This window comes from Rhineura floridana, chromosome 7, assembly GCF_030035675.1.
Source record: "Rhineura floridana isolate rRhiFlo1 chromosome 7, rRhiFlo1.hap2, whole genome shotgun sequence".
Lineage (NCBI taxonomy): Eukaryota > Metazoa > Chordata > Lepidosauria > Squamata > Rhineuridae > Rhineura > Rhineura floridana.
In genome coordinates this window covers 111874004-111900719 of record NC_084486.1, presented here as the reverse complement: position 1 = coordinate 111900719, position 26716 = coordinate 111874004, and the positions used below count along the sequence as shown (strand labels likewise).

Sequence of the window (26716 nt, the reverse complement as noted above, 5' to 3'; positions counted from 1 at the left end):
GGGCATGGAACAGTGCCAGCGAGGGCTGTGGCCTGAGAAGAGGGGATGTGGCCTGAGGAGACTCCGGACAGCCACACTTGACCTCTGAGCCTGAGGTTCCCCACCCAGTTAAGAATATGATAAATAGGGGCGGGGGGAATCCAAACCTTATCAGCTCTCCCACTATGCATCTAATGAAGAGAAGACATTTGTTTGTGGGGAAAGCTGCAGAATACCTTTTATAAAATATTTACAGCCCAATTTTTAAAATTTGTATTGAGAAACAGAAAATTACAGTTACCTTCTGGTCGACAGGGAGTGACAAGAAAGAAAAGATACAAGAAAGGGTTACCCTCTCTTGTACAAAGCAGGTTAAAAAGTAGGGTGGGGGAAAAAGCTGGTGGCTATCTGGGAATCACCTACCTATTTCTACACTCATCCATAGCAAACTGCATACCATCTCCTAGGAAGAGACTTCTTAACACCAAACATGCAAATCATATAACCAGAACAGAAGAAGGAGTGCAGAATTATCTGAGACACAGAACAAAAGGGATGCCAACAGTGTCCTTGTCCCTATTGGGGGGGGGCTGTGCAAGTGCAATGATGCATGATCATCCTCTACCCCATGGAAACTGAGATGGAGTTGTATACACTGCACTTTGCTGACTAGAAATATACTTTTAAGTTCAACTTTTTGTTCCTGCTCAGTAGAAGAATAAAGGGATGTTCAGAAGCAGTACTGCCACATACAGGCAGGAAGAGAACCTTCAGTTATAGCACCTGTTTGAGAATCCTTCTATTAAAGGTGCCTTGACAAGAAACAAATTTGCCCACTTATAATGTTTCATGAATGTGGATGAGTGAGTCCAGATAGCTGCTCTGCAGATATCTTTGGGGGGGTTGGTTGGTAAAGAGGGCCATTGAAGTGACTGCCCCATGCACAGAGTGAGACATGATGCTCTGGGGCAGGTCATGGGGCTTTGAGCAATAGCCATAGGTTTTGTACTCTCTGACCCACCTGATAGTGGATCTGGAAAGCTTGTTTCCCTGCACCCTCACCTTGTAAAAAACAAACAAGGAATCTATGGGCCTTAGATCCTTTGTGTGGGACAGAGAGGTCTGGACCACTTTCTGGACATCCAGATTCTGGACATCCAGATTATGCCACTTTTCTTTCATGTGAACCAGATTGGGACAGAGGTCTGGTAGCACTATCTCTTACATCCAACGTATAGTTGAACTGACCTTTGTCAGAAAACTGTGGACACGCTGGACAACAACTTGATCCTCAAGGCATCAAAAATCCATGATCCTCTTGGCAGGAGATGGTGATGCCTACATCTCAGGTCCCCTTGGTTCTGGATGGAGCTCAGATCAGATGATTCTTGAGACACAGGCACAGGTATTACCCCCCACAAAAGGGTCTGAAGACATTCATCTATTGTTAAATTTATATCCCACCTTCCCGAAAGGGAGATGGGCTACTCAGGGCTGGCGCCAGGTATGATTAGGCCCTTGTGCCCTGGACCCACTGCGCCATAGTCCAACACCCACCCATACAGGTGGCACAGGGCTAATAAGCCCACGCATGCACCCCACCTACCCCTCATGTCATGTGAATGATGTGCACATGTAGCGCACTTGTCTGCCATCAACCAAGATGGCAGCAGGGGTGTCAGCCCCTTAGGGAACCCCCCACCACCAGCTTGGGTGATGGTAGGCACGCGCGCACAGTGCACACAACACTCACAGTGACAGGAGAGGTAGGTGAGGCATGTGTGCTGGCTTATTGAAGCCTGCACTGTCTGTGCTTGGGGGGGCCAAGGAGCTCCCTCTCTGTGATTTGCAGCAGAGTCGGATTGCAGGAACCAATGCTGCCACAGATCATGGAATGGGAGCACCACCTTCCCACCATAAGGAGGGCCCCTTCAAGGGCCCCTCTGGGCAGCAGGGGCCCTCAGACAGGGCCCAGCCTGGCCACCCTCTGGTGCCAGCCCTGGGCCACCATAGTTAAACATGATCTTTAAGAAAAGTCTTGTGGCTGAGAAGAGCCGAAATGGCAAAGCCCTGTATTGGAATTGCCTTTTCCTATATGCAAACCTCAGGAAGTGATGGTGAGGACAGACTGGTACATGCAGATTGGCTTCTATCAAGCCAAATGAAGTCATAATGTCCCTACTGAATTACCTCTGTGACTGCTTGATTAACAGGAATTTTAGAGTTTACATCATCCAGAGGTTTCTGTTCTTTTTTGGTCTCCCCTTTCACAGTGACCATGCTACATGCTGTGAGCAGAGTTGTTCCCCTCCCTCCCGGGAGGGTTCAAGATGGCACCCATCAGTGATACAGGGATTTCTAGAGCACTTCCTGAACATGGGCTTCCATTATCTCCCTCACTGAGTAACATAGTGGACCGCTTTCCCCCTGCCAAGGCTGTCTGTGGCAGGCTTATTTCTATTGTGGAGGGGATGGCATGAGGGGTGGAGGGGGGAGAATGAGCAGGAAGATATGCATTGGTGGCTTTCTTTTTGGGCCCTAGGGAAGAAAAAAAACCTATTGTATCCCTGCTTGCTCCTGCCTGATTACGGCATATTCTCTTCACAGTTGTCCTTCCTCCATTCTGAAGGCACCTGGCGAGGAAGTGAATGTTCTTGTTCAGGCACTAGGCATGCTTGGCTGGCCACCCTTACGTTCAGAGTGATGGGATGTGAGCAGCTTGGAAGATACCCCAGCTTTGGTTCCTGTCGTGACTCCTGTCCCTGGCTAATGATTCTGCCAGGAAAAATAATTCAAAAATCAACAAAAATAATAAACAAACCAAAAATTGAGAAAGGCTGCTCCTGCACGCCAAAGGAACAAAAATGCTGCAGTACTCAAGAATTTACTCTGCTCTCCTGCTGAAGGTAGAGTCTAACTTGTGGAAGGTTCCATTTTTCCTAGATGGCCACTAGCCTTTTTTTCTTCTACGTTGGACCCTGCCTTCTAGAAGAGGAGTTAACTTTTTCTTTTATGCTCCACTTCTCCATTGACCTAGAGTAAGTCCTATTAAGTTCACCAAGCATTACTTTAGAATAAGTATGTTGAGGACTGCAGACTCTGAAGAAGTAATGTAGACAGATAATTAATTACTAAAATAACTATTATATTGCCTATAAACGAGATGCCCACTGTGAATTTTTAATGGAAATTAAGTCTTGTCTGCTGATGTTAAAACACAGAGCATGTAGAAGGAAACATCTTGTACAGAATTTTAATTAAAATGTTTGGGTATGCTAGGGTAGTAGAATAAATATTCTGACGCTAGCTCATAACCTTCTGTAGGAAAGACTTTGAGGCTTTGAGAAAGGGAATCATTTGCAAAATCTTGATTCAGTTTTTAAGATTTAGGGAGTCAGGGCTGGGTTTATCCAGCACTTAACACCAGCTTATTTTGCAGAATTTTTAAAATTTTACTAAGGGCTCATCCAGATGACTGTAAAATGTGTGACATGATCGCTTTGCGTTTTCATTATTTTTCAGTCATCCATATGACGCCGCGTGCTTTTGCGCATTTTCGTGTGGTTAAATCTGCTCCTGCAATAGCGCAAATCATGCGATTTGCTTTTTTAAACCGGGAATCATCCGCTGTACCTTCAGGCGCTCAGATGCAGCTGTGGCCGTTTGATGGGCGGTTCTTGGGCGGTTCCCCATATCCCTTCCCTTATTCTCAGCCAATCACGTATTTCCACTGTTGCGCATGTGCGTGAATGTCCGGGGAAAGCCCGGGAAAAAGGAACCTATCAGAGCAATGGTGTAGTGTTGGGGGAGGCCCCCTGCAACTTCTACTGCGCAGATGCAAAAAAGTGCATTTGCGCAGAAGCAGCAACAGCAGTTAATTTTTAGCTAGCCTGCAAACTGGGCAGCCGTTCAGGGTGAGATCCGCAGTTGTGGTTGTTTGTAAACTTTTTCAAGGGAGAAAATATTTATCTTTGCCTAACCTCCATCTCCCACCCCTCACCCCCGCATCAAATGTCCTTCTTGAACATATCGGTCTTTGCTTCCAAGCATCCAGAGTAGAGGGAGAGGGGGGGAGAAGAGAAATAGAGGCTTTTCTCTTGGATTACAGACACTCACACATCCTTAGTCAATTTCGCTTTCCTGCCTGCAAGGCAACTCTCTTTGAGTCCTGTCAATTTCAACCACAGCCTGCAGGTTCTCTGCTGCCCAGCTGAGCTGAAAAGCATACAGTCGCTTTGGTGAAATATCGCAAATAGAAGCAAAAAACCCACAGGAATTATTGGCATTTAAGTGGTTTGGTCCAGCGTCTCAGCCACCCACAACCATAGAGACTGGTGGTCTACCTTCCTAGACATGACACATCGTTACTTGCTGTTCTGGAGAAATAAGTGGAATTGCAATCATGTGTATCTCCAGAAACGTTAAAGGTAGAAAAGCATACAGTGGGTTTTGCTAAATATCGCAAATACAAACAAACAAAAATACAGGAATTATAGGCATATAAGTGGTTTGCATGTTTCTTTTATCAGAGGGAACACCGCAAAGCCTGTGCTGGCTGCTTCAGCGCAGATTGACACAGCAGCCGGCATTCCCTGCCCGGGCCAAGAGTGGCCACCCATGGGGGGGGCTGTTTGCTTCCCTCAGGGGCAGCATTCCTGCTGCTGAGCCGCATAATGGTCCGGGGCTGAACCCTGCAGTGAATGAGCCCAAGGGTTATGGGGGGATTCACCTGGCGATTACAAGCACTGATCCCTCACACTGCCCACAATCTCCCTGGATGGCCAGGGGCACCTGTAGACACACACCCCCGGCCGGCGCTGCTCCAGAGTGATGAGCGACAAGGAACTCCATTACAGCCACTACTACCAAACCATCAGGAAATTCAAACTTTCGCGCTCGTACGTTCAAGGTCATGTGCCTTGTTGTGCTTTGTTGCAAAGGGGGAGAGGAGCATACGTCATATTTTTGCGGACCATCTGGCTGATAGGGGGGAGTGTTATGGGCAGAGCTGGGAAAAAGTGAGAAGAAGTACGGGTCCTCTCGCTGTGTGTGTGGGCGCAAAAAAAGCGGGTTTTTTAATTGGGAAAGAGTGAACAAACAGGCAAAGTAAGGACTGTCAGATGACGAACCGGATATGGAAAATGTGGATTATCCCGCTCCGTTTGGATGAGCCCTAAGTGAGGAATTAAGGAATAACCTCTCAAACATTTTAGAACCTGTTTTTTAGAACCTCATATTATGTTAACTTCACCTTCAAATGATGAACAGTGTATGCTCTTTGGCACATCACAAGTTCTATGAAGGTTGTTATCCATGAAGTTTCCTGTTGGACCAGTCAGTAAAAATTAGCAGACACATATAAAATATCTTTGAGCTATCATCACTTTATTATTTGTAAACCTATCATGTCTAAGTTATACTAGGAGTAATCCATCCTAAGTTAAACACTTTTGTAACATTGACTACAGTGCTCAGTTAACCATATACATGGATCTACTCCACTGAAATAATTAGGACTTAAAAGTGCACAACTTTGAAGGGCTCATGCACATTCTTTTTAAGCAGCAGGGATAGTACTCTACAAATTATTGCGGATATCTATAGCATAGTGGGTGCTTCTGGGCCTCCAGATGTCAATGGACCTCAGCTCCCACAACCCCTGGCCATTGGTCATGCTGGCTGGGACTGATGAGAGTTGTAGTCCAACAACATTTGGAGAGTAAGAGGTTAGCCACCGCTAAGCTATGGGAAGTAGGCCTTCATATACTGCTTACATCTTTCCCACAATACAATGACCTATTACTAGGATATGATTAGTAGACACATGATGAAGTCACCTTGCTGAAGCTAAGCAGGTCAGTACTGGGATGGCATACTATCTAGGTAGATGTTTTACATAACTTCTAGGATGCAAGAAAGACAGGATATAAATGTACTAAATAATAATAGTAAATGTAAGAATGAGTGGAATGTGTTCAAGAGGGCTATATTGGAGTTCCATCAAAGCAAGAAAAGTTAAGAATATATCCAGCCAGTGAAAGCATCACTCCTGAGCAAGGAGTGGGTTGGCCCCAGTAAAATCTAATGCAGTCTGTGGAAAACAAGGCCAAGCAAAATACTGTTAAAAGGAGTAATTTAATGATGAAGGCTAAATATCAATGCAAACTGAGAAAACTAGGGGTTCAGATGATGAACTTACGGATTCCAGTGTTGTTAACCTACTTAAACCAGGTGTAATTCCTGTAATGGCTAGAGAGAGAAAAAACCCTGGGAAAAAGGGAACACATAAATGTCTACATTCCTGTCATATCATCAATCTTCTCCAAAATGGGATCATGTCCATACCTTTCACGTTGACACCAGTGCCTTTTCCTGCAATCTGATCTTACTCATTTTTGGTTTAATTTAACCTTTCCAAGTTGCCTATATTCTTACAATACTTACTCTTCCTACACTCCTTAATGCAACACTAAACACTTATTCTCAAAGTCATTTTTTTCATTTTGAGTGTTTCTAAAGAAAGTTTTGGGAAGTGTCTGCCAGCAGTTTTCAAGGACATTTTGGAGAGACTAAACGTGGAATCTTCAACTGGATTATTATTTGACAAATGGAGGATAAAGTTCAGAAAAAAATTAATTTTATAGTTAAACAGGTTTTTGAGCACTTCTTAAAAATAATTTTGCTTTAAACTCTTACGTTTAACTATCCTTCAGATGATAAATTTCCTTCAGAAGTAGATCATACAAAGATCTTTAATCTATTAGCTTGATACTCTTTCATGTAACTACTCTAAAACTGGATATTCATTTTAAAAAAAGGCAGATGGATGCAGAGGAGCAAGGCCATATTGTGACAAACTCTGGCTTATATTTGGAGATAAAAAAGGGTATCATAGTATCTGATGACTAAAAAGAAAGTGGACAGAATTATAGTAGCACCATCAAGAAAGATGAAGAAAGGTTGCAAAGTATACTCTTAAGCAACAGAGAGTGTGTTTCAGAAGTTATTAGTGATTACATTCAAATACAAAATATACCATTAAGGATCCGTTTGTACACCATACTACCTTGACACTAATACTTTTATTGATGTTCTGGAAAATGAAAGAAAGGGAGTTCTAAAGTCATGGAAGTTGCTATGGGCAAGATCAGTGAATTCTTGGATTGTATGATAAAGGTACTCATTTGTGCCCACACTTTGGTGTGGTAAGGAGATGAGGGAAAACAACGTATTATGGTTCAGCCCTGCCACGACTTCAAATCTGAGGTTTCCTCAGATGAGGAGGAAGGAGAGCAGGAGCCTTCAGCAAATCTCCACACTGCTAGTGACCTTGAAGAGCCATTGGCTCTGAATATTCCTGCCCCGGGCTTGGAGTTCCTTACCCCAGCTACCTGGGTTGCTGGCTAGTTTTCAGACCCTTGTGATCTCTCCCAGGGAGCAGAGGAGATAGTGAGCAAAGCAGGAACTTGAGCAATGCTGCTGAAGTGCCTGGCTGGCTGCATGTGAGGCTACTTCCATTTCCTTCCCAGTAGCAGAGGAGTTAGTGTTATTATGAACTCTAAACTGTGGTTAATGTCAACTATAATTTATTGAAACAAGTTATTTTCATAAACCTTGATGTGAAGTTGGCTTGTTTCAGCAAACCATAGTTAAGACGACAACAGTTTGTCAGGGTTCAGACATAACACTAAATTTTGGTTAGTTAAAAATAGTGTGAAAGTTTCTAATCTACTCCTCACAGCTGTGCCAAAAGGAAAAGAGAGAGGCTCTCCCAGGCTCATTCATGTAATGCTAAACCCACAGCTTAGCATTATATCTGTATGAAGCCACTATATTACACAGCAGTAAATTATGTCCTGGAATTAGAAATCAGTTTCACATAACACAGGAGTTGCCAGCCTTTTTGGACCAGAGGGCACATTTCAAATTTTGAGAGTCATAAAAGGGCTGTCCTGGGGGTGTGGCATATCACAAAATTAGAGCGTGGTCATGGTGAAGCTTTTCCTATAATTGTACTTTCATACTAGAAAAAGCTTGATCTGCTGAAGTTCTGCCTGCCATACAGCTGTTAAAAGACACAAGAACCCAGTTCCCCCCCCCAATGCCAACCCTGAAACCAAAGCCTAAGTTGCCAGTCCTGTACCCACTTACTTGGAAACAAGCCCCATTAAACACAAAGAGACTTATATATGAGTAGACATGTATATCATTGTACTGTTAAGTTAACTATACAGTGAATTCTTAATGAGTCACTGGTCTTTAGCTCCTGCAAAGCAAGAGACATGTCTATGCCTCTTTGTAAAGAGTTCACATTTGCATTTTGGGGTGATTCTTTAACATTTACCCACACTTATTGTTTAGTAGTATTTGCAGAAAATAATTTCTAGGTACTACCTCATCTCAGGTGAACCCAGCACAAGTGAGATGCATCCTGGTTGCTAGGGGAAAAGGTAGGGCAAACTATGGAAATTCCAAGAACTAGAAAAAAAGAAGCAAGGAAAGTGCACTAAAAGGGAGAGCAAAATAGCACCTGTTTAGGACCCCAGGGAGAATAATACATCATTTTACCACTCATATAAATATGATACATGTTACAGCATAACCCTATGCATGATTATTCAGAAACAAGTCTCATTGTATTCAATGGGGCTTGCTCCCTATATTAGAATGCTTAAGCCTTAAAATTGCAGTTATAAGTTCTTCAAAAACTTAAAGAGGGAGATATAAACACATTATCTAACTCTACAGTGCCTCTTCCCACTCCTCCCCAGTCTCTGTTACTATACCATAAGAGGAGTCCAATGTCAAAAAGGACCCATAAAACTTAAAGACATATATCTGAATTAGTTCTAAACACATTCCCAAGTGTATGTAAAAAAGAAAGAACATTAGGATAATATGTTCCACCAATAATGTGGTGTGGAAAGTATTTCAGTATTTTTATTTTTCACAAGTTCATTAGTAACAATGAATGGATGGCATCTACAAATATAATATTAGGCAAGCTTGACAGTTACATTTATAGCTTTGTTTACAAAATACAAGTGAAATAAACACGCTATATTAGATCTCTCTAGGACATCTTAAACCTTTTCAATACAAATTATCCAAAGCAAATTACCTCTTCTTACATAGGAAAAAAATCTGGAAAATTTCCCAATTCAAAACCCATATCACTGTCTTCCACCATATTTTCAGATGAAGATATTGAATACTGTATTGGTTCTGCTTTGCTTGTGCTCATCTTAGATGAAATCCAGCAAGACCTCTTGCAAAAGCTACCTTGTTTATCTTTATTAATTATAGTAGATCCAAATTCTTGCAGAGAATAGTGGTTTGATATCTGACCTTTATCTTGTTAGCAACATTATTTAGAAAACCTCAATGATAAAAGGGGAAGTAATTCAAACAAAATGTGACAAATTTAGTCATTTTGTTTCATCAACATAGAATGCAGTGCCAAAATAGCTAATACACCCAAGTAAGATGTGCCGCCAATGCAGTCTTTGGTGTGTGTGTGTGGGGTGGTGGTGGCAACTTTACCTCTAGAGAAATCAATAATATCCAGGGTGCAATCCAACTTGTATTTGCGTTGGGCTGGGGGGAGTTGGATTTGGCAGACAGGGCCGGCAGGCTCCCAGTACTACTGGGCTCCACCGGCAGAAGCCTTTCATCCTGGCTCAGCTATGGTGCTGCCAGGACCCTGCTGGCTCAGCCAGAGGTCTGCTGTGGACAGCCAGCCCAGCGGACGGAGAGCTGGTGGAAGGCCTGAAAACGGGGCTTTCCAAGGGTGTGACAGAGGAGGAGCCAAGGGGGAGACTTATGCATCCTCCTCCTCGCATTTGGGGCACTCCCATGGGTCCCAATCCAGGTAAAATTTCCACCGGCCAATAGGCCAGCAGAGCAAACTAATTTCCATGGTGGTCAATGGGGTGCACTTACTCCCCGGTATGAGTATTCGCAGGAGCTGGCTTTTGCTCTTCTGGACCCAGCATGTGGCTCCTGTCCCAACTGAGCTGGTGTTCAGCTGGTCTGGCGGCTCCCAAACAGGAACTGGATGCCCCAGAGCTTTCTACCAGCTCCTCCTCTGCCAGAACACCCTCCTGTGGGCTTCCCATGATTTGGACTGTAAGAGGAGTTAACTCTTTTTAAAATGTACAATTTATAACCAATGCTGAACATTCAACAATTCAACTTTGAATACAGAACTATTTGAATAGCACGGAATGAAATATAACATAGTTGAAGTACTATGGCTTGGGTGAACTTCAGCAAGTTGTGATCTCTCAAGTCTAGTTTACCTCACAGGGCTGATACAGTATAAGATTTTAATGTCCCTCTGAGCTCTTGGGGGAATGTCAGGATACAAATGTAACAATAACAAAAAAGTAATAAAGGACACTTCTGCCTTCAGTTTCAGTGTGCAAGTTTTACACATTAAGAGCAAACAGCAGATAAACCAATCTATATAAACTCATCAAAACCTTGTATTTTAATTTGTAAATTCTGATGATCCAGGACTGCAGCACTGAATCTCAATATGGGGCAGTTCCTTATCTCTAGCTTGTCCATGTATAACCACAGTGCAATCTACTATTAAGGAAAGACAAAGGAACAATAAAGCGGCACGTAATTACAACAGAACTGTTAAACATGTTAGCAGTTTTTATAAGTAGATGCTAATGAAGTACTTTGTTTTGCTACAAGAACAGTGACTTAATGAAACCTTATTTACATGTAGATATGTTACATATAGAGGAAAATACAACTGGATCTTTATGGAAAGTAATAAGATGTTCCATAGATGTTTGTCTTTGGTAAATGTTCCAAACATTACAGTAATTAACCATATGCCTGGTCAAATCAAGTAGATGACAGATGTAATATTAATTACACATTCAGAATATTCTCTAGTTACATTTCTGTCGTTCTGTCGTTGAGTCCATTGCTTAAGAAGCTTAAGTGCCAGATTTTTTTTGTCTCTTTCTTGTCTAACCCCTAATTCTACTCTCTAACTTTACCATCTAGAACAACTTCCTTGCATTAACAGACTTCTAACCTATTTTTTTCAGACTTTAATTTCTACTACTCGTTTTATTTTTTTTATAAGTATTAGAAGTTCAACAGTTACCCTGTTTCTATTAATGTTCCTGCATTGTAATTATATCCTTCAATGTACTCCAGTACAATCTGATGTTAATCCCCCATCTCCAATAAATTTTTAAAAGTAATGCCAACATGCATCCAGGGCTTGGGAATTATTTTACTACAGAGATAAAATTCAGACAATATTCCTTCATATGAAGATTAATTCTTGTTTGATAGACTCTCCTTCCTCTGTTGTCTCCCTTACATTGATTTATAGATCATAATTCCCTTGGGACAGGGATCTGCTCTGTTATACTTTGTAAAATGTAATGCACATTGATGGAACTATATTTATTATTATCATCAGCATGATCATCATCATTCATTTTTTAATGTTGTTGTTACAGCAGCTCCTGAAAGTTCCTTCCCTCACAAGTAACACTTTTTTTTATTTTGTAGCTGGACAGTAATTTAGGTTGCATATTTATGACTAGAATATAAGCCTTACTAATTTCCACTTCTTTGCAGAATCTAAGGAGAGAAGCACTTCTTAGCAGTTATAGTTTACATTTAGAATCTTTTTATCATATTATAATAACAAGGAGTTGGAAGTTAAAATCCCACCCCATATATACGGTCTGCCTAGTAAACGATGCAAGACGTCACCCTAAGAGTCAGAAACAACTCGCACTACAAGTGCGGGGACACCTTTACCTTTTATACTGTACAGAAAGGTGGCAAATAATTTGCCAGCACCAGATTTTGGCACAAATGAAACAGAATACTAACCCCGGCATATTATGAAATTCTGATTTCAGTGTATACACATTAATTTGGAACATAGTTTGTCTCTTGTACACAGATATTTTTCTTTCCTGAAACTGTAGGAAGATTACAGTAAGGAAAATTGAAATTTCATTTTTTGCTTCCCCTTCTATTCTTCCAGAAACGGGTCATTTTTGAGGAAGTGGTTCCAGGGATTCACATGGCATCTTAACACTAAGAATTTTACTTCATGCTTCCCTAGAAGCAGTTGTTCTAATACAGCCATAACTGTCACTGTATCAGAGAGATCAGTGTGGCAGAAAAGTAGTTTATGGGGCAAAGGAAAAAAGCAAGAACGGTCAATTTTCACTTGTGAACTGCCAGAACAGATCGCCAACTAGAGGCAGAACTTTCAGGATTCTGGATGCCATGGAATCCCAGCAGTTAGGGCATGTGTTGGTTTGTCCAGGTATGTGAAGGTATACTATAAGTTAGCATACTATAAGGTATACTATAGCAAAAATAACTGCATCAGTAGGCAAGCCAATATATTAAAAGCAGAATTCTTAATTCTTTAAATCCCAGAGTGATGTCCCAGCAGTATAAGGTCAAAGAAGGGCAATGAGAAACATTATCCATGATCTATGTATGGGATGCTGTCTCCTTGAACAGGCAGCCACTGATTTACATATATACCCACTAAAAATAATTTTGCAGTACAGAGTATAGGATATCAGTATAGGAGTTTCTAATAAATGCTGAGAGCCTGAAAACCAAAACCAGCATTCTTTCTGGAAAGGAGATATGAAGATATTACTTTTACCAGAGATTAAACTTGATTTCTCAGACTATGAGTCAGACCCACCTTGGAATGAGCAAGAGATGTATGGAGAGCATGTGTGCAAAGTTCGAGAAAGGATCCTGCAGTAGGCAGAGCTACAGATTTTAAAAACAAACCTAGAAGCAAAGGTTTAAAAAGGTTAGGGGAAGGACTGTGCCTTAGTGGTAGAGCATCTGATTTGCATGCAGAACCCCTGGCTCAGTTCCTGGCATCTCCAGGTAGGGATGGGAATGTTACTTGTCTGAAACCATAGACTACCACCATAACCACCAGTTGTGTTGACAATACTGAGCTAGATGAACCAGTTGTCTGATTCAGTGTAAGGACAGCTTCCTAAAAGTTCAGCAAAGAAGCTACCCAAACTGTTATACCTAACAATGGAAGCTGTGGAGAGGTAAGGAACAAGGAGCTTTGGACTTCCCCTTCCTGCATTCTCCTCTGGCTAGCTGGTTTTGAGGAAGAAGCCTCGGATGCCCTGTTCTGATACTACTCAGTGGTACAGTTCTTACATCCTTATGCACAAAGCAGCATGCTGGACATATGTAACTTTATGAGAGAATTCTGTGTGATCACCTGCCAAAGAAATAGATGCTGATCAGAGATGAGAAGGTATGGGAGAGGGGAAAAAAGAGATCCCCCCCCTTCAAGACATGAAATGGAAAAACTGGTTATTGAGAAGAAGTCTGATGAAATATTTTCTCCTTTAAAGTCATGCTTTCAGTAATATTGTTATTACACAGCCAGTTCTCACTTATACAAATCTTTCAGTCCCGGTTTCAAATGTAATAACGTTAGCTATATTGATACAGCATTTGGCTGAAATACTACATAAGTAACACTGATAGGCCTCAACATTGGAAAAATAATTCCAAGTGTTGTAAAATACAGAGCACCTTTGTGTATTTGGTGCAGAAGTGCAATCTGGGAGCTTGCCAAGTATACTCCTCCTACAACATGGTGGCAACTTTAATAAAATCTAGCCTCAGAATCCAATTTGCTTCTCATCTGCCTGAGATTTCTCAGATGAAAGAACAGATGAATGTTTCAGAAGCACACCCATATAGGCAAAATCAAGGAACTAGCATGTGGAAAGAATTTGGTTGCTCATTTCAGTTTGTGCAAAACTTCAGTTTTCTGAAGCGCATGAAATTGCAGGTGAAAAGGTTGTATTAAACTGAGTCCTACTCAGAGTAGACCCATTTAAATTAATGAATTCCAATGGGTCCACCAAGTTAATCATATCTATCAACTTCAATTGGTTTGCTCTGAGTAGGACTAGAATTGAATACCATCCAGAGTTTAGAATAAGCAGCCATGGATCTTTCAGAAACTAATTCTTATTAGAGAAATACATGTAAATGTATGCTATTATTTTGAAGAATGTTGTATTTACTTAGATCAGGCTGAGGCCACATTCCCTTTTGGGGGAGGAGTGCATGTTGTCGTAGGTGAGGCCAACGGCAAAAGTAAGCAGAACAACAAATGTGCATTTTTTTTATTGTATAGCAGGCTAGTTTTTTCACACTCACACATCCCTCTCCACCCTCTATCCAGGCAAGGAGAGTGCATAGCTGGATGGTGAGAAGTGTGGCTCAGAAAGGTGTATAGCCTGGGAAGAATCCTGGGCTCTTACTGGGACGAAGGGCAGGATATAAGTCTAATAACAAACAAACAAACAAATAAATAATAAGAATCCCAAAGGCTAAACAAAGAGGCCTGGAGAATAACATTTAGCCCTTGGGCCTGAAGTTCCTTATTCCTGAATTTGTTAGAGTAGGATATATTAAATAAAAATTTCTGTCTACCCTGAGTTCTCCTAATATAAATACTGTTGGAAGCTCATCTCTACGGCTGATGCTTGTACGTCCTTTGTAGGTAGGCAGCCTTAGAATGTACCAAAAATAGAAATGTATATTTTGAGCATGTAGGATGTGCCTTAAGTGCATCTATGATTAGGGGGTCAGGTCTACCAAGTCAGAGGAAGACTTCCAGTAGGATTGGGGATGGATCCCAGAAACTTTCTAATAGAGACATTTGGCGCTACAATTCAATCTTAATGAAGTATTTGCTTAAGCTCCAGTGAATGATATCCCGCTCCCGTCCTGAATCAGGAAGTATCATTGAGCAAGGTGAGCACACAGTGAATCTCTTCACCCTTCTTACATACTCCTATTCTATCCCACAAAGAAATAATTAACACTCCTTTCATTGAGGCAACTCCCATTCCTCTTTAGGCCGCCGTTGCCAGCCCCGTAACAAGAGAGAAAAATCTATGGAAGGCCATGAGGGGGAGATCATTTACTCACTTCCGTCCTGGTGACAAGAAGCTGATAGAAGTCTTTGCTGGGCGCCGGGGCCTGACCTCGCACCTCGAACAAAATATCTGTGAGGAGGGACGCCATTTTAGGACGCCAGCAGCCAGTCGCTATGGCAACCAGGAAGGGGCGGGCCTACGAAGAGGTCATTGGAAGCCCAGCCTTCCCTCTTAAAGGAGACGGACAGGTCTTTAGTGCTGGCTGAAGTCGATGGGGCTTCACTATCGCAACGACGGGAAGAGGCCTCTGAATCTTTTTTGGTTGAGAAGGCGAAACGGCCAACCGGGCAGCCACCGCTCGTGGTTTCGCTGACCTTTGGGGGGGATAACGCTTGCGCGCACCCAGGGGGTGACGACCCCAGCGGAGGGATACCTATTTTTCAGCCGAGGAACGTCTGAGACAAGCGGAGGGGGACGGGAAGGATAGAACTGCCGCCAATCCTTGGGGGGGGGGCTGCCAGCTCTGCGGCAGGAAGCGCCAGAGCGGGCAGGAGAACACCTGCTGCTGGCGAGGGGGGCGAGCGGGGGCCCCCGGGCCCCTTTGGGGGTAAAGTAGTCCCCGGCCTCCCCCTACGTCGCTGGAGGGGGTACGGAAGCGGAGGCAGACGGCGCACTGATCGGTGCTGCGGCTTCAGCTGATAATTGAAGGGAAGCGGCGCCGGGCAGGACAGAAAAGGAGCCCGAGCCACGGAGCGCTGTTGGGGAGGCTGCGTCGGGATAAACTAGGTACAATATGAGGCTTAGGTAATAGTGGGGGTGGCAGAGGCCTGCGTTTTTAGATAAGGGCTTCTGTGGGTGGTAAAAGCTTCTCTTCTACTCCTTTCTTCCGTTCTTCGCTGGGTGGAAAATGGGGGGATGTGGAGTGGCAGGAAGGTGGTGTTGTATAGAACATGATAGGGGAGGTTTGTGGCGAGGTAGTACCGGGCCGGGCCGGGGGGAAATAAGAGGAGAAAAACGGTGGGAAGGTTTACGTGCGTGGTGGCCTGAGGCCTTTAATTGGTTTCAGGAAGTACTCGCCGCGAAGGGAACTTTTAATGTGTATATATTTGTGTTTGTGTGCGCGCGTGTCTATAGGGTGGGGGAGTGCTAAAGATAAAGGGCTCTCTTTCCTCCCACCTCCGCTCCTAAGAAAAGGCATAGTGAAAGGGAAGCCAGGGTAGCAGAAATGGAGCTGACAAAATGGCCAAACGGCTGCCTGAAGCTTTATCGTGATTCAGCCCTTCCCTTCTTTTCTTTCCCCTCTCACTCTTCTATGTAAGCTGCTCTCTGTTAATGGGATGAATCTCAACCCCACCTTTATGCCTGGGTTCTCAGGAGTGCAGGATGCCCACATCACCACCATCCTCTCCCTTTGTGGTTTGGGCCTACCCGAAACGCTTTTCCTCCCCCCCCCCCTGCTCCCTCCGCTAAAATTGGCGTTCTGGCTTGTGTGGTTGCTAGATACAGAAGGACAGTTGTCAGTATTGACACTGCAGCCGATCTGTGGTCGGTCCTGCACCGTAACTCCCCAGGCCTCTCACTAGCCACTGTTTCCCCCAGGGAGCTTTTTCTTTTTCCTTGCTACTGTGCCCTGCTGAGTGCACGTAGGGAGGGGGAACAGTCCCTTGTAGTCCAACCACAACAACGACGACGACAACAATAAAAAAGAAATGCTAGATGATCTACTGCCTCCATATTGGCCTGGCTTTTAGAAAAGGGGGAAATCGTACTCTACTAAGGGGGAAAATGTGGTTCTTTAAAAGAGTCTGTTTAGGTACTGAGTCCCGGTACCGGAGCAAATTGTTTTCACCCCTTTAATTTTAGAGTTGGATTGTGTTCCTGGCGTCTTCGAGAAGAAAGTAGCGTGTGGCTTGTTTGTATAACGCGTCGTATTTTGGATAGTTACATTTTTTTTGTTCCATCCGCCTTCTTTCCGCCTCTCTTTCCCCCGCCCCGCTTTTGCGTATCTGCCGACTGCTACCGGGCTAGCATTCCAACTGATCTCGGGGCTTTTGCCAGCCCTACAGGCCGAGCTGCCTGCTGTACAACTTTTATTGTTCCTTCTAATGGCTAGTCTTGTCGCGGTGGGGTGTTTTTAGCAGTGGGGTTTTAAAAGACATCAGGAATTCGAAAAAGTTTAGATTAGGAACGAGGAAACATTAGGGTGGGGTGAGTGGAAAGTTTTTATCAAGGGCTGTGGGGGAAAACATCAATGTATGGAACAAAGGTCCTGTCTGTATTACAGAGGCCTACATACTAGGCCTGACTATGTCGCATTTACACAGAGGAAAGAAATGAGATCTTGGCATTGGTCTAAATGTAATCAGTGTCTGGCATGCATTTGAAAAACGTTTCTAGAATTTGCTCAATTGGATTTCAGGATCGTTTTGATAATGCAAACAAGTTATAATAATTCTACTGTGGATTTTCTTAATGTCTTCATATTCCTAACCCTCTTCATCAGCAGGATTATTGATTTGTTATAGATTTAAGGGCATGTCCCATTCTCTTTTGATAAAGTGATTTTCCTAACTATGACTCCATGTACCGTAAATACTGTCTTTCTTGATAGTCTCAGGCCTGTCAATGTTTTTAAAGGGGGAGTCAAGGAAAATGGAGCAAGGTTCATTGCATTGAAAAGGAAGAACCTTCCATAGCAACCCATAATGAAGTTTTATTCAAAACAAGACTTGCCAAAGCTGCTTCGTCCTACTGCCACATATGTCTGTATATGTAGAGATGTTAACAGAAATGTTGCCTTTTCTTGTGTGAGGGACTTTTGTTGGTTTACAAAATTGCATCCAAATATTGATCTTATTGTATATTTCTTGTTGTATGAGTTGCCTTCAGTACAGAGTTTTTCTGAAGAAAGGCAGCCAATAACTTTGAGAACATTTCAATCTAAAAAGAGCTTTAAGTCAGTATTCTTTAGAATTGTACACAGTATACATTCAGTCCACTAGTTTGCATAAGAATCTTCAACTAACTTTATCTTTAAAAATGAAACTTACCAGTATACTCAACATTTGTATACAAAGGATGCTATCCTGTGCATTTGAGAATATGCTTTATTGAAACCAATGGGATCTACTTCTGGTTAGGTTCAGGCTGTTGCCTTCTGTTATTTCTTAAGTGCAGCTTTTTAAATCTTATTTGCACTTGTTTTTCTAAAATGTAAACAACTTGATGTGTTGGAAGCTGTCCATTAAGGTAAAGGTAGATGCATGAACACATCTCTAGCACAGTCACTTAGTACAAGACTACTGTGTACCAACAGGTGTTGTGCCACTTCTGTTCCTGCTTTCGGAAAGTTTTCTTTGCCTTTCTTTCAGATGTCTTCTGACTCTGCTCTCTTTTATCTGTGATACGCACACACAAAATCAGTTAAAGGCTGTACAAAATAAGAATGACCACTAGCCAGAAGGCTATGTAGAATGCCACTTTAGGCTGATTGGTAGGGATCACATCATCTAATATATATGAAAGTCGGTGAAGGAAGCTATAGATGGGCAAGGCACTAGGGTTGCATTACAAGGGGCTGGTGAGTAAGTAAGATAATGTCAGATAATAAGTTTGGTAGATAAGGGGTAACTTGAAATACATGGGAAGTATACCAAAGTTATGTTGCTCATTTTCAGTAATTTTTAATACTCAGGTATTTAATAAAGGGATGATTATTATTATCATATTCCCTCCCCCTTTCGCAGGTTTGATACACTTCTGGGCCTTGGTGTGTAAATGATACTGGCATCCAGGAGCAAGAAAATTGTTAAACTCAAAATGAGTGTTTTTCTACCTTCTGCTTTGGGGTGGTGGGGAGCTCCATTTGACACAATCTGATTGTGACATGGTGCAGGGAGGAGGTTGTAAAAAGGTTAAAAAACGCATGCACCTGTAATTTCTCTTTTGTGTTTGTGTGCTTAAAATAAAAGGACACTCTGAAATTCATAGCTTCCACTGCATGAACAAAAAATTATTTATTATTTATTTATTGCATTTATATACCGCCTCGTAGTCAGAGCTCTCTGGGCAGTTTACAACAATTAAAACATTAAAAACAAATATACAAATTTAAAAAAACAAATTGTTAAAAAGCAATTTAAAAACACATGCTAAAATGCCTGGGAGAAGAGGAAAATCTTGACCTGGTGCTGAAAAGATGACAGTGTTGGTGCCAGACGCACCTCATCAGGGAGATCATTCCATAATTTGGAGGCCACCACTGAGAAGGTGCTCTCCCTTGTTGCCAGACTCCCAGCTTCCCTTGGAGTAGGCACCCGGAGGAGGGCCTTGGATGTTGAGCGTAGAGTATGAGTGGGTTCGTGTCAGGAGAGGCGTTCCATCAGGTATTGTGGTCTGAAGCCATGTAAGGCTTTATAGGTTAAAACCAGCACCTTGAATTGAGCTCGGAAACATACAGGCAGCTGTTGCAAGCGGGCCAGAATCGGTTTTATATGTTCGAACTGTCTGGTCCCTGTTACCAATCTGGCTGCTGCAATTTGCACAAGCTGCAGTTTCCGAACCATCTTCAAAGGCAGCCCCACGTAGAGTGCATTGCAGTAATCTAACTTGGAGGTTACCAGAGCATGGACAACTGAAGCCAGGATATCCCTGTCCAGATAGGGGCGAAGTTGGTAGAAGGCACTCCGTGCCACCGAGGCTACCTGAGCCTCAAGTGACAGAGATGGTTCTAGGCCATTTTCATAAAATCTTGCTGTTTCTTCAACTAGAAGAAGCCATTTTAAATTAGAATTGGCAAATTTCAAGATGCGTTACTTTAAAGAACTGTTTAGTGTGTAGCTGGACATTGTGATATAGCTGGTATTCTGAAACTATTTAGGATGTTGTAAGGTAGGCAATAATTGAGCCCCGAGAATAAGAGCATCTATATGCCATGCACTTGAACAAGTTTCGTCATTGTTCCCTCTTCCTAGGGAGCCCTGGCATTGTAATACTGTGTGTAGGATGTGCTAGGGATGTCTGGCAGAGAATTCTTGGTTCCCTTGCCAAACTACAAGAATTCCTTGGAGAAAGACATAGCACATAAACTGCTGTAAAACTAAAGTTTATAGTGAACATGATTTGGACTTGCTCTTGGTATTGTTCACTATTGAAATTTAAGTGAGTGGTTGAGTTGCTGGCAAGTGTTGTGAACTGGATGCAAGAAGCTTCAACAAATGTGAGTGAATGAAATGTCACATTTTCAGAAGCAGACTGGCATAGTAGTTAATTTGAGTAATTTGATCTGGATTCAAAGAACTATTATTTGGCTTATAGTTAGCCCTACCAACTTCTAATCAAGACACAGTAAGAATTTTTTCTCAGCTTTCCACTTTATAAGTGTTAAGATTGCCTTTCCAGAGTGAGCAAGAAATAGCAAAGAACTGCTGCTGATAATCTGCTAGTATTTAATTCCTTAGTCCCCCAATCAATGATTTCATGCCGATTGAATATATGCACCATTCTTTTAAAGCCCTTAATATTAGGTGATGCCAATTAAAGTTGGACATCTGTCCAGTCAAAAACAATATATCAATATTTTAATGTATTAATATTATAAGAATGAAGAACAGAAACAAGTTTGATATAACATTACTGTTGTGACACAATGGCTAGCTTTAAAAAAGTGTTTTTATTACATGTTTATTACCCTCTTTCCAAAGGATTTCAGGGTTGTGGATGCCATCCCCACCTCTATTATCCTTGCCACAACCCTGTGAAGTAGGTTAGGCAGAGTATGACTAGCCTAATGTTGATGAGATCGTGGCTGAGCAAGAATTTGAATCAGAGTCTCCCTTATGTAGTCTATCAATTTATTTAACAAAATTTATATACATATACGAATGTAAACATCTCTAAGTGGTTTACAAAAACATTAAAATTATCAATAAAAGAGTTAAAACATTTAAAAAACTATTCAGACAGCTACTAGCTAAAAAAATTAAAACAGATCAGTATCTATGTGTCTGGAAAGGCTTACGTAAACAAAAAATTTTAAGCAGGCACCAAAAGGAATACTGGACAAGTGCCTGCCTGATGTCAGTAAGCAGAGAATTCGAAGAGTATATGCTGCCACACTAAAATAAAGATTTCATACAAATGTGGAATGAGCATTAGGTGGCACCTGTAACAGTGTTCCTCAGAGCAAAGTGCTCAAGTGGGCACACATGGCATAAGGCGACCTTGTAAGTAAACTGGTTCCAAGTTGTTAAGGGCTTTATATACTAGTAGTTACACCTTGAAGTTTGCCTGGTAACAAATTGGCAACCAGTGCACATCTCTGAGCAGAGGTGTTATATGCTGACATGGTCTCACCCCCATCAGCAATCTGGCTGCAGCATTCTGCACTAACTGCAGTTTCCAGGTCAAGTGCAAGGGAAGCCCCATATAGAGTGCATTGCAGTAATCTAGTCTTGAAGTCACCAATGCCTGAACTACTGTGGCGAAGCTCTTCTGGTCCAGGAATGGTCGTAGTTATCTCACCAAGTGCAGCTGATAAAAGGCACTTCTAGCCACTGAGATTACCTGGGCATCCAGTGACAGAGCTAGATCCAGAAGCACCCCCGGACTGCATACTTGCTCCTTCAGGTGCAGTGCAATGCCATCCTAGGCAAGCAGTTGACCAGTTTTCTGGACTTGGGAACGATTCACTCACGATGGCTCCATCTTGCCAGGGTTTGAGCTCAGTGTATTTTCTTTCATCCATAAGCCACTGCTTCCAGACACTGGTCCGAGGCCAACACAGCCTCTCCTGATCTGGATGTTATGGAGAAGTAGAGCTGAGTGTCGTCAGCATACTGATGGCACCTTACCCCCAAACTCCTGATGACTGCTCCCAGCAGCTTCATATTAAATAGCATTTGGGATAATATGGTGCTCTGTGGCACCCCATATCACAACTGCCAGGGTGCCAAAAAACAATCAACCAATGCTACCCTCTGGACTGGTCCTGTAGGTAGGACTGGAACCTCCATAACACGGTGTCCCCATTCCACGGAGCTGGGATAGGGTCTTTGCCATTGACTGTTTGTATTTCTGTTTGGAGATGACTGCAGTTATCAACAGGTAACCAGTGTGGGAAGCTTTCTTGTGCTGCTAGATTTGTCCCCTGGCTGCTGCAAGGGGAGGGGCAACCTGCTTTCCATTGCTAAGAAATGACACCATTATTAAATAAAAATGGTAGGCTGGCAACTACCCAGTTACATTCTTGGAATATTTGACCATGAGCAAACTACAGACAGTCAGTTGACTTGTCAGTTTCAGAGCTGGCATGCCAGTCCTAATGCCACTTATTCTGACCATCTGTTAGGTGGTAGCCCCTAGGTAAAGATCTGTTGAGCAGAAGAGCTCCTGAAAATACATACCACTTTGTTTATGAGTTGGCTTATATTTTAATCAGGGCTTAGTGAACACTTCACTTGAAGAGTTTATGTTGCTGAAAGTTGTACTAAAAATACCTCTGATGAAGTAGACTTCAGTCATTAAGGCCTAGGCCATATTAAATGTTAATAAATTTTGTTGGGAGTTTTAAGGTGCCATGAGACTTTGGCCTTTGCGGCAAAAAGCAAACAGCTTCTCATCAAAGAAAACACTTGTAACCCTGCAATAGCACTAAACCAGAACCTTTTATGGAGGAGTTCTTGTCAGAGGTGTTTGGACCTAGTCTTGAGTTTGGCTGAAAGTGACAGTTTTCCCAGGCTTCCTTAAGTCATCTTGTTGTCTGCTTCTGCTCTAACAGTGCTATTATATTTATATGATTTGATCTGTCCAGGAATTCTTTATTTACTCATTTAGGTTTGATAGTACCACTACATTAGGTCCCTAGGCCATTTGCTGGGTCTGTTGTGTAGATAATTAGTAAAAATAACCTCCATGCACATATTTAACCAAGATTAAGATCTGAACAGGGTGGTTCACGACAGATGCTGTTGGAGGTCGCTGATTCATAGGGTTGCCATAAGTTGTAGTCGACTTGAAGGCACATTACAACAGCAACAAGCCCCTCATCTACTATGCTGATTGCTAGTTTTCATTTAACCAAGCATGATCTCTTCATGAATGAAACATGTTAAGTATAAATCTGGTTTAACTGGTATTTGATTTTCTGGTGTGGGACATTGCTTGAACTTTTAAGCACTCACAGCTACAAAGTAAGACATATTCTGGGATAAGTGATACTCCCACATTAAACAGATAAGAGAGTGGCTAGGATGAGAAGTTTCTTGTTACCCATATTGCTGTTGATTTTTGCCTCTCTTCTTGCATGCCTGCTTAGTCACCTGGTAGTTATTGGTCCTAAGGGACACATTATTTTATTTGTTATTTATTTATTATTTGATTTATATCCCGCCCTTCCTCCTGGCAGGAGCCCAGGGCGGCAAACAAAAGCACAAAAACTTTAAAACATCATAAAAACAAACTTTAAAATGCATTAAAACAAAACATCTCTAAAAACGTTTCACATTTGAGGTTAGGGGGGAGTGGAACCTGGGTAAGGAGAGGTGGGGAGCTTGCTGTTCTGGTGGTTAGGAGAAAATATAGAGGGCAAGCCAATACAGCTATGGACACAGATTAAGATACCCGTGGCTCCTGCACCCCAGCAACCTTAGACAGGACAGAACAATTAGTGTTAATATAATCTTCATTATATATAATTCTGATTTAGATCTAAGAACATGACTGTATTTGGACCTATTAACTATGTTAGAATTTTCTGAGCTACTGGCATGACTCCAGTTGAAGATCAGGGGGCTGATTATTATGTGCAGATACCTTGGTTTCTTGAAAGGTATACCTTGTTGTCCAGTTAGAACACATGTTTAGGCATTAGGCCAAGACTTGAGACAAGCTAAGTGTTCTAAGAGTGTTTGCCCATTCAGTTGCTAGCTTCCTGGATGATCTGATATTTGGATATTATGACCCAGGTGTATTCTTGGTTATTTCTATTTGTGTGGCAAGGCTAGCTGCTTTGGTCTGGTGTGAAGCCTTGGTCCTCCATTAAGTTACTTGTTGTATTAAAAAATATCTATCCTTGCACATACTGTTCAGTGTATAAGTCTGGGAGTTCTCAAGTCTGGCCAGTGGGGAGACAGCCTGTTCTGGATGGGGTTGCACTCCCCTGGAAGGAGCAGATCCATAGCTTGGAGTGCTCCTGAATCAGACATTGTTGCTGGAGATTCAGATGGCCTCAGTGGCCAGGAGTGCTATTTCTTGCTACAGCCCCTCTTGGACAGGTATGACTTGACCACTGTACTCCATTTTCTGGTAATCCCCAGATTGGGCTGTTACGATGTTAACTACATGGGGCTGCCCTTGAAGACTATTTGCAAACTTCAGCTGGTCCAGAATTCAGCCGCCAGGTTACTGGCTGGGGGTCCTTTTAGAACTCTTAAAATCGCTGTTCTAAAACAGCTGCACTCCAGGTGAAAACCGGACACCTGGCATCCTACTTTGGACACATAATGAAGACATGATTCAGTAGAAAAGACAATGATGCTGGGAAAAAACAGAATGGAGTTGAAAAAGAGGCAAGCCAAACAAGAGATGGATTGATTCCATAAAGGAAGCCACAGACCTGAATTTACAAGATCGGAACAGAGTGGTTTATAACAGATGCTATTGGAGGTCGCTGATTCATAGGGTTGCCATAAGTTGATATCGACTTGAAGGCACATAACAAAAGTTTGTTCTGAGGTGATGAAAAAGACCAAAATAACAATAACAGAAGAACTTTTATTGTAATGAATAATCTGGTGAAGGTATGCTGCTTTGAAATGGAGACATTTTGTGCCTGATATGACATGGTTACCAGAGACATTTTGTACCTGATGTGGCATGGTTATGATATACTCTGTAGTTTACTCTTCTGGCTCAACTGGAGTACAGCCATGGTTTGAGGTGTGGAAAGCTCAGGGCCTACTTCGATCAATTTCAACTGATTGTTTATTTTAAAGGGCATTCTTGGGTTTATATGAGCTGAACCAGGCTGTCCCTTTGTAAGTTGGATTGCTGCCTCTTGTGGCTGGTGATGACATCTAGCTCAATGTTGGGTTGCCAAATGGTTTTCATAGCTGTTTAAACACTAAAAAAACCCCCCAACACACTAAGACTTTGATTACTGAGCCATCCTGTTTCTATCCTTGCCTTTTAATGAAGCTTCAGTGAAGGGATTCCCTGCATCTTAAAATGCACCTGGATCCCATCAGCTTTCGGTATTCCAAGTAATCTGGTTCTTGGCTGAGGTATGGTACTGAGGCTGTAGTTATGGTTCATTTGGATCCATTGGCTACTCATCTGCTTTCATTGATTTACTGATGTGATTATTGAACCTGGCAGATATTTGAGGAACTGTTCATGAGTGGTTCTTACTTATTCTTGGCTCAGCTTCCAGTTTAAGTTCTGTAGGATTGCATCTTGTTTACCTCCCGCTTAACATGTAGAATGTTAGTGGGAGGGATCTGATGGAGTTTGGTGCCCTAAGAATGCTTACAAAATCCATAATTTTGCTCCCTTTTTTTATCCATTCTGCAGACATGATTTATGTGGCAATGGATGGGGATCAGAATTCATACTAGGTAATTGTTGCTAAATCTAGATTAAAGAACCTTGGTGACTGAGGAGGTGGGGACTCGATTGAAAGGGTGTGAAGTTAATACTGTGGTCAGGGAACATTATAAAATAATGGTCAGATTGTTTAACTTTGGAAGTTTGGTTCCACACAAGCACATTTGCTTCAGTAGGTGCAGAGTAGCAGAATTGTGGTGCCATGCCAATAGGGAGCTGTAGTGTTAAGTATTAAAAGATGCAAATGAGATAAGATAGAGAAGGGGGGGCATAAGAATATAGGAAATGGTGCACAGAGTTAGACTTATTTTTCTAGGGGTCATGGGGACTTGAAGACACTGGCTAAGTTTGCATGTTTGACCCAACCTTTGCTACAGCTTGGGGTTTGTCTGGAGAGAGTGAAACTTTTGGGTTCAGATAACATGCTACGCCAAACAGTGTCTTGGCTCCCAGTGATGCAGCAGGATTGGATGAGGAGCAAAACAATCGCCTCTTTAGGAACCTGCACACCAGTGTATTTGTGCTAAGCCATAGGATGGCTTAGGGTTACGTACAAACTGGGCCATTGTATGGATTACAGAATAATTTATCTTATTTGCTAACAAGATAATTTTGGCTAGGGGAATGCCTTGTTTGTGCATTAAACATGTGAGGTTTGTTGCCTGTTTATTTATGAACCATCTCTTACATGTGTGTCAAGAAGATTTATAAAATCATAAAACAGTTAAAAATAGTTTTAAATGTAATACAAAAATAACAAGGTACGTTTAAAAATTGTTCCAAAAGAACATATAAGGCAGAGAACTTTTTGACCAGCTGGAAAAGCTTGTCAAAACAAATTTCTTTAACTGATTCTGGAAAGTATAGATTGTGGGAGATTGTTGTAGCTCCACAGGAATGCTGTTCCATGGAACAGGGGCAGCCACATTGAAAGCCCAGCTCTGAGTTAATGTGGAGTGGAATTCTGATAATTTTGCGGACTTGAAGGAAAAATACATGTACAGAATGCAGTGGCTTCCTGGGTATATAAGGGATAAATAACCTGGTCTTAAACTTGATAGGGCCTTATATGTCAATACCAAAAGATTGAACTTGGTCTAACAGCAGATTGGCAGCCAGTAAAAATACTTCAAACAAGGTGTTAAATGTTGGCAGTAGTTTGTCTCCACAAACAACCTAGCAACCGT

The 26716-nt window shown here is 42.2% G+C and overlaps 2 protein-coding genes across 4 annotated transcripts in view; one reads left to right on the top strand and one right to left on the bottom strand.

Annotated features, from left to right (window-relative positions):
- FBXO36 (F-box protein 36) overlaps positions 1-15426 on the bottom strand; it is a 71077-nt gene extending 55651 nt beyond the window's left edge. Inside the window, exon 1 of the mRNA XM_061636873.1 lies at positions 14980-15426. Within this exon, the coding sequence (XP_061492857.1) occupies positions 14980-15075 (96 nt within the window). The 5' untranslated portion in view covers positions 15076-15426. The remainder of the gene's footprint in view (positions 1-14979) is intronic.
- Positions 15168-26716, top strand: part of TRIP12 (thyroid hormone receptor interactor 12) — a 111439-nt gene continuing 99890 nt past the window's right edge. For 2 of the 3 annotated variants that reach the window (XM_061636872.1, XM_061636869.1), the window contains exon 1: positions 15168-15713. The gene's annotated coding sequence lies outside the window, so the exon portion shown is untranslated. Of the gene's footprint in view, positions 15732-26716 lie in introns of all 3 variants that reach the window. The other variant, XM_061636870.1, reaches the window with a different exon arrangement.